At 41.1% G+C, this 8,831-nt stretch overlaps 1 protein-coding gene across 1 annotated transcript; it reads right to left on the minus strand.

Annotated features, from left to right (window-relative positions):
* Window positions 1-6,240: 6,240 nt before the first annotated feature.
* On the minus strand, window positions 6,241-7,189 carry LOC128603102 (uncharacterized). The gene is made up of 3 exons (XM_053617320.1): window positions 7,093-7,189; window positions 6,812-6,997; window positions 6,241-6,701 (listed from the first exon to the last, which is right to left on the minus strand). The coding sequence occupies exons 1-3, from the start codon at window positions 7,187-7,189 to the stop codon at window positions 6,241-6,243; spliced, it is 744 nt and encodes a 247-aa protein (XP_053473295.1).
* Window positions 7,190-8,831: the final 1,642 nt, after the last annotated feature.

Consider the following 8,831-nt stretch of genomic DNA (forward strand, 5'->3'; position numbering starts at 1 on the left):
TCTCGTGTAACACCCATTTTCTCGGCGTACTACCGTGTGACCACCTACCAAAAGCCCCCTTGAGAAAATTACCATCCATGGTGATAATCAACACGCATCCTTCAGGACTCCCGGGTGAACACTGGCTAGCCATCTACATAAACGAGGTCGGCGTGGGTTGTTTTTTCGACAGCTTTGGTAATAAACCAGATGACAATCGTTTTCCACAGAATATCAAAAACTTTTTAAACCGACATTCTAGAGTGATTCAACATTCAGCAGTACAAGTCCAAGATTTTTCATCAGAGGCCTGCGGGCAGCATTGTGTGTTTTTTCTCTATCACATGGTGAAGGGACATGATTATGACCGAGTGCTGAAGATGTATACCAGCGATTTTATTAAAAACGACAAGATGGTGTCAGCATTTATGAAAAAACTAAAACTAAAAAAAGGTCTTTGTAATGAAAATGTTTTCAAATGTATTCGTTGTGTTCAGACAGGTGAAATGTTTATGTCTAACACTAGATATTTTCAATAAAAACAAAGAAAAGAGATTTCTTCTTCTTTTTTGACTCTTTATTATTATTATTATTAACATCATTATTATTATTGTTATACAAACACCACATACAGCAATACAGATAATAACAAGATCATAAACAAAAGAAAACTCATGGTTTAAAAACGTAGCCACTGACTCGTGTCAAGAGTGGGTGATTTGAATACAGGGCCATCTGAATAATTTGATTTTGCTGATGGTGTGCTCGGAAGTATTTTCTGCTTTTTACGCCTCTTAGACGAATTGGTTATAGGCGAAGTCGATTTGGTTTTGAAAGATTTAATTGCGTGTCTGACATAATGGTTTGGCACCGTTGAGTATGGTATGTTTAAAGTAGCAAAAGCCTCCAGAAATTCAAGCCAGCCGACAGGTCTTCGGGCATCGGAAATCTTTTGCGGAGCCGTGATGCCTTTAACTAAATCGAGCATATGTGAGCCGGGAATAGTTCTACCCTTAAACACAAACTCCCCCGAATCGTCCCAAGATGTGACATCTTTCATTTTAGACATCTTATCTAAAATGTAGCGAGCGCTTTTTACACTCCTCTGCGGAATATTCTTCAAAATATCCGCCGCTACGTTATCTAAACCGTCGTGGTGGTTTACGCCGGGCGGCGCAGACGGCTTTTCTTGTTCAGGATGCTCAGTCTGCATAGTCGTCAATGTTAATGTGCTGATTTCACGGTCCCCTTGTCTAGCGACTGTTAAAAAGCGCTGTAAAACGTTTGTGTACAGCTTCGCTTTTTCATAACTGTCCAAGTCAGAGCGGTGCAAGATATTTCTTATAGCAATGTCCAAATCATTCTCCACGATTTGTTGAATAGATTCGCGTGCTGTCCCGGTCTTTAGTTTGTCCAACTGGTGCTGCGGGACTAAAAACATTTTCTCTGCGTGCTCCATTCCCTCTGTTATCTAGATGCAATCAGGCTGGAGATGAAAGGGATAGCCACGCTTAAGAGCGGTAGAAGAAAGCCCCCCTGTTTATTTATTACACGTCTCTTTCTTTTAACACCAACAGTCTTATCCGCTACAAATTTGATCACGCTTTTCCTTTTTCTGAGCTTCTGGTATTGTTGAGATGTGAGAGGTATATTGCCGTAGAGAACGTTAAGAGCTACTTCACACAATGTCGCAATGAGCTCGTCTGTGGCAGTTTGTAAAATAATCCGTCTTTGTTTGGGTGACGCTTTTAATAATATTTTTAAAAGCGGCAGGTTTCTACAAAGTCTGGCAGACATATCGCTATCTTCTTTTCTGGAGATATACCACAGGGTGTGGCGCAAGTAAATCTGTTCTGAGCCGATAGTGTTCGGGAGTTTTTGTTTTATAATCAATCAGCAGATACCCGAAAGGCTTGCTGGTTGCGTCTCAATAACATTCCATAAAAAATTTTGTGTTGCCGGGATACATTTGTCTTCCTAGAACACTGACTTGATTAGCATCTCGGGGATTTTTAAACAACATTAGATAATTTGTGTTTAAACTGATGGTCCTACTGGATTTCCCTTGGCAAAATAAATTCTGCACAATATAAATAGCGCTAAGATTTCTATGATGTACATATTGGGTAAAGACCTTCTCCACTTCGTTGAGGTCAAATCTGGGAGCAGTACGCGTTTGTTGTACACAACCTTAAACTTTTTAACAACTGACCTGTTGTGTAGTGTGAATTGTTTTTTATTACGTACAATGGTATCTGTGTATGCCAGTATATGACGACTATTATCCTCCCCCACGACGTAGTGATCGACAAGTCCAATCAGGGTGTCTAATCTAATGGCTTTTGAATTTACTGCGTTGAGCGTGACACCTTTGGCTTTCATGCAAACCTTACCCTTCGCAGTGCGGTAGCTGTATGTTTTCGGGCCGCCTGAACAAAATTCTACAATATGATCACCAGCTCCAACCTCGTCAGTTAAATTACCGAGATAGGGGCCCAACGGAGGTTCCCAGTCGCCCTCTCTAGATGTAAAGATCACACTGTCTGTGTCACTGTACAACAGCCTGTCACCCAATTTGTCCATTAATTCGTAAAGTTCTAGACGGGCATGAGCTGTTGTGAAAGCCCCAAGAAAGATGTTGATGTCGCGAGTCTGCCCCCCTTTCCCATCCGCATAACACCACTGAATTAGAGCCACGCTGTCTGAAACGAAGGAAAAGTGTTTAACATTATACCCGTCACCGAATATGTGCTGTGTAAATTGTTCCGGATCCGAAATTAACTCTGTACACGGCAAGTTTTCACGCATGGAGAAACGACCCCAAAGTGAGTTCAGCAGAAGTTTGTTAATAGAACGCCGTGCTGGATTGCGACTTATCTTACCAGCGTCCATCTTAATCCCCTCTTTCTCAAAGTAGTCTGAGATGTAGGATTCCTTGTCTGCGTCTGTCATAACGTGTGCGGGGAAACCGCTGGCCTCTTGTTTATATTGTAAAAATGTTTTAACATAATCACAAAACAAAGTTTCTGACCGTTGTGGAAAATGCCACACCTCGTCCACGTTCGTTACAATATAACCCTTTTCCACACCTTTCAACAGCTCTATGCTGACCCAACACCCTGAAATAGCTCTTTCCTCATCAGTATGACCACACGGGTCTGTCTGATTCTGATGTTCGGCGCATGTACGACAAAGTGGAAACATAAGCTTACCACCGGTCCTATAGGGAAGGACGGGGTGAAGCAGTTTTCGCGGTGGCAGTACTGTAGCCTTGACAAACGCATAATAATTTTCAAGAGGTTCAAAATCCTTGAAAATTATTTGTGGATGTCCTATGGGGTAACATTTTTTGGCCTGGCAAAAGGGGTACAAACTTGTAAAGTCGACATATCGTATTTTTTCACTATTGTGGGCTTTGTGATACAATTTGTACGCGTTAGTACGACCACCGAATAGCGCGTTGCGCGGTTTCAATCGTTCAGGATGTATGTAAGTGGACATAAACGCCATTACAGCGACATCGTTCTGTTTAGCGTTATTCCAATCACATTCCCACATCACCTCAACATCGAGACCATACGCCTTTTCCAAAATTTCGACCTTATCATCAAACTGTCTTCTGAGCAAACCGTAGGGCACTTTTGATAACGGATGTAAATGGTTTGGGTTATAACGACATTCATGCCCGTGAAACATGCATCCGTTGAATTCGAAACCATATTTGACACCATCCTTTTCATAATAACCATGGAGATGATATTTTCCAATCACCATCTCTCCATGATTTAAAGCGTGCTGAATGTTCACGCCTCGTGTTGTTTTGACATATTCAAGCCATTCAATGGAAACGGCTGAATATGTCTTGTTCTGATTTGTGTATGCATTGTTATGGGTCAGAGCTAGTGTGTCTTTAGGTAGATAGTGGGTTTTATACACGGCCATGCAGCACGCTGCTAAAGTGGTGTATCTGAATGGGTCGAGTTTGGTACATTGTATGAATTCGTCACGGTACTTCATGCATGCCTCACGGAGCAAAACGACATCGTTCTTGCTGTACATGGCGAGCTCTTTTTTTAAATCAAAAACCTTACCCGACACCGTAACATACCACTCATCAAACAGAGCCCTCTCTTTGTCAGACATTGTCTCATAGCCGTAGAAATGCTTATCAGGGTATGGGCCTACGTAGTCTTCATTTTCGGTTCTATTGAACAGATGTGGAAAATGACCTTTCTCAGCACAGGTTAGATTTAACGCGGCGGATGTCATGGACAGACGCATAGGGATGAAAGAGTAGCTATCGATGAAACGTTGCTTGAATGTCTTATCATACATTAAGATGATCCGACAGCCTTGCATAGTAATTTGGAGTGTTAGCCCTGCTTTTGCAAAATATTCCAATAGTATAAAATTGTCAAACCCTGAAGCGTTGTGTGCAACCCATGTGTAATTCTGATAATGAGGCTGTCTAAACTTTTTAACAAGTTGATCTATACAGTCTGTACCAGCGGCTGTGAACTCTTCCCCTTTAAATGTAATGGCGCATACGAAATTTGCCACCTGTTTACCGTCCGTGTGTTGTGTCTCAAAATCATAATAAATGTATTTGTCGCTAGGTGGTTCCATTTTTATCGGTTGTATGAAACATTGGTGTACTCCGTCATTAACCAACTCAGCTTTACAATGGATACAGTGTTCTGCAGGGCACACATGTTTTTTTGGTACTGCTCCGTTGACGTGATATCGCCTATTACATTTCTGACAGTATTTAGTGACATCACACTGAGCGTACTGTTGTCCTGTTTGCGTTTGTTTATGCGCGTTGTAACAGTAGGTTGATCTGCAGTACCGCAAACAATCGTGACATTGCCTCGTTTTGCCAGCGTATTTATGACAATCAGGTGCATTACATACATCGCAAACGTATTTACACCTGTGGTCTCTGCGGCTAGTAAAACCACGATAGCAGTATTCGCACACGTATGGTGTACCGATGAATGCTTTTAGGTTCTTAATCAAGAAATAATGTTCGTTGTGTAAATACAAGGACACGGTCTTATTATGAGGCTCGTCATTGTTCGTAAAGTGTTCCAACAGACCAGAACATGTCCTATGGAACACCACTATTTTAACATGTAACAACCGTTCAAATCGTGTGATGTCATTAAACCCTATCTTTTGTTGTACCGAATACCCTGCAGTTTTCTGTAGAGACGCTGCTAACGACTCGAGTTCACCACATGACGCATGCGGTTGTAGAAAATGGGACAGACAGATCGCAAAACACAGATTGTTAGATATGTTGTTGGGACAGATCAGATTCATTCTGTTTCTGGCAATCACCTCGTTATGAGCTAAATCACGTATCTTTCGATAAGCGCCACCGTGTTTACCGCGAGCTATAGACACGTACAGATCTAGACATTCATCAGCCCATACGTCAGAATTACTCTGCATAATGTTCTCTAGTTGTTGTGTGAATATGTGCAAATCGTAATCGTTATCAGGTGACAAGACAGCGTTAACGTCAGAGGGTAGACTAGGGCCTCTCAAGGTAATGTTGATTAAGCCCCCATCGCCGGCCAGCAGTCTGGAAAACGACACTATTTCAGACATGATATCATGCAGAAATATAGCGTACGCTGCCAGGTCTGGAGCGGTTATCACACGCATGTTTATACGACGCCGTATCTCCAAACCATTAAATCTGCGTCTTGGTACCACCGTATAATCACCAACAGACCCACCCTCTCTTACGATAGACTCAATAGCGGCTTCGGATAACCCAAAATTTGGTTCCGAAGGATTAAACGATTGACTGTCCGACCCGCACCCCACCTGCTGTGAATTTGAATCGCTGTCTAACAACGAATTTGAACCGATGTCTAACAACGAATTAGGCAGCGGCTCTATTTGAACCTCAGCCATTGATCTAACAATGTTTAATAAGTCCAACAAAGTATCGGTGGTAGACTGCTGTCTATTCAGATCCTCCATTGTCCGAATTAAACCCTGTAACGTCTCTGTATTGCAACGCTGTTCAAAAGTACACAGACCATCGTCGTCGCATCTTCTAAATTTAATTGCAGCTCCCAGATTACACGAGTTTTCACCACACCGCTTTGACATTTTTATTATTGAAACAAAAACTAGTAAAAATCACACACAGTAAACCAGATACACACCAGCAAGTAAACGCACCACACACACACACACACACACACACACACACACAGGGGTATAAAATACTTATTGTACAACTCACCCGAGTTTCTTGTTTTTAACTAACTGTACAAACTGTTTTAACAATTCCGCCGTCAGGTGTTGATTGTGATCAACGCGACGAATGTCCCCAATAAGACGCCTCTGGTTTGCTATGATTTCTTTATGTGTGATGGTATGTTTTTGTAAAGTTTCCACAAGACTTTGATTATAAAGACGCTGATTCTTCTCTATAATGTCCAGACGCTCGGTGACGCTGGCAAAAGTCTTTTCAAAACCACCAATACGGTCCTCGATGGCCTTGAACCCGGTTCGTATCACCTCCGCCGAGTCTCTGTTATTGTCTATAACATCAGTAGCATCGCGACCAAATGCTTCTTGGTTTGAAGGCAGATCGTCTCCGGGAACCGGGGTAAATACACATGCGTCCCACGAATCTAACAGCTCCTGATTCCAGTTCAAACAAGAGTCTATAGTGCTCGGTTCATTCACAGCTGACTCTGTTTGGGGAAAAAAACACAAAACATTGCTTAGGATACCGGCACTAATTAGGATGATGAAACACTCTTTAAAAAAATAAAATAAAAAAATAAAAATACATGCTACACACCGTCTGTCGATCGTGGGGGAGATCTTGATCGTTTACGTTTCGACGTAGCGACACCCGCGCTGTGGACCTGAGCGACTGTTTTACGCTTGGCTTTTCCAGAGCTCGTTGGTATACCGCGTTCAGTGGAAACCGCAGCACTATTTTTGAACTCGGGTGCAGCGATCTTGTCTACAAGATTTGACAAGCCTTGAACAGTAAACAAACGAACACAATACGTAAGAAAACATCTTAAACCGCTTTTTAAACATAACAGATAAATATCTCGTTATTACAGATCTTACCCAGCACGGGGTTTTCAAACCTGACTCGCGGGACTTCTGTGTTCGACACTTTGTGAAAAAAAGAAGTAAAATCATTAAACACATACACATCATACATAGCATCGAACAATTATAAAGAATAACAACGCACGTACCGCTTGCCTTGTTCAGAAACCTGATTTCGTCTACGATGTCCGGGATAGACACAATATCATCATCACCTGTAGCGTTAGATACCTGTTTTATTCACCACAATAAACCCATAAATTCGTTTATAAATAAAAACATTCTTAACTATGTGTAATAATAATAATAATAATAATAATAATAATAATAATAATAAAAACAAAACACTTACTGTTACGACAGACAGCCATCTCCTCTTTGAAGTATTCTCAAAAATAAAATATAAAGCTTTAGCGGTGAGTTAAAACGAGAATCGATGATTCGCCTTAAATTACACAGCGCTCTGATACACGGCCGCGATCTTAGAGACTTCTGCGTAACTGACCCTACTTTTAAACATAAAGCATACCTATTGTAGGGTGTGTCGTAAAGCAATTAACACCCCCGCAGACACTCATTATCATAAACAATCTGTAGGATCACACCACGACCCCCCTAGTCATAAAAAAAACTCTTTGGTCAGGAAGAAACAAAGAGCCATAAATTAAGCACTCCTAGAGAAACGCAGGCCTGTCAAGGACGAGGCCATAAATTAGCCCTCTAGTTCTACCGCCGTGATTGACATTTTGACAGAACGTACTGGCTACGATGAAAACATGTGAATGGGTGTGTTTAGAGAGAGAGAGAGAGGCGTGTCTGAAAACGCGTATGTGTGGGCGGGGTTTAGCGAGAGTGAGGCGTCTCCGTTTAACTTCATTACTGCTTAACACAGCGACTGGAAGACATCTCTGGAAAATACTTCTCTCCTAGTTTAAACATTACGGAGATTCTTTTAGCCAGCACTTTAACATTTTTACCTCGTAAGGATCTTTGTTTAGAAGCCGTGTAATAGGTGCTATTCTTTTTAAACAGCTCTTTTAACCATTTTTACCTCCTAAAGTTTTTATGTGTTTTTTTTTTTTGGAAACCTAGTAATACGGATTCTTTTTAAACAGCTCTTTTGATCATTTTTTACATCCTAAAGGTTTGTGTTTAGAATGTATGTAATACAAACGATTATTTTAAACAGATTCTTTTTTAAACAGATTCTTTTTTTTAAAAAGACGCTTTAACTCCTAAACTTTTTATTCAAAGGTAAACCGGGATCCCTAAAAAACATAATCAACATTTGTTTTCATTTATTTCACAAAACAAATATTCTACTCATATATGTACACATTCAAACATCATGCTTTTCTAACAATGTGTTTACACAAACGAAATAACGCCACAAAGTAACACAAACACAGCCCCATATTAAAAACATTATTTCTTTTCAGACGTATTTCACCCCACCAAAAACCAAACTCATTAACATAAACACCTTTTGTTGGGAGGGGGGCTATTCCCCCCAACACACACCTCTCCACAACACCCCCAGACACAAAGGAGCCAGACTGACCAGCTGATAAACTCCATAGGGTTACCCCCCTCACCACCCCTACAGACCTGCCAGTCATAAATTATCACACACAACACTTTGATTGACAGTTTGACAGAAAGTGTATGATATAACTACTTGCCTGGTAACACCATCACCAATTGCAGTGTCCCCTAAAGAACACACAAAGCATACACAATAGCTACAATACTGC

The sequence above is a fragment of the Ictalurus furcatus genome, chromosome 27 (assembly GCF_023375685.1).
Source record: "Ictalurus furcatus strain D&B chromosome 27, Billie_1.0, whole genome shotgun sequence".
NCBI classification, from domain to species: domain Eukaryota; kingdom Metazoa; phylum Chordata; class Actinopteri; order Siluriformes; family Ictaluridae; genus Ictalurus; species Ictalurus furcatus.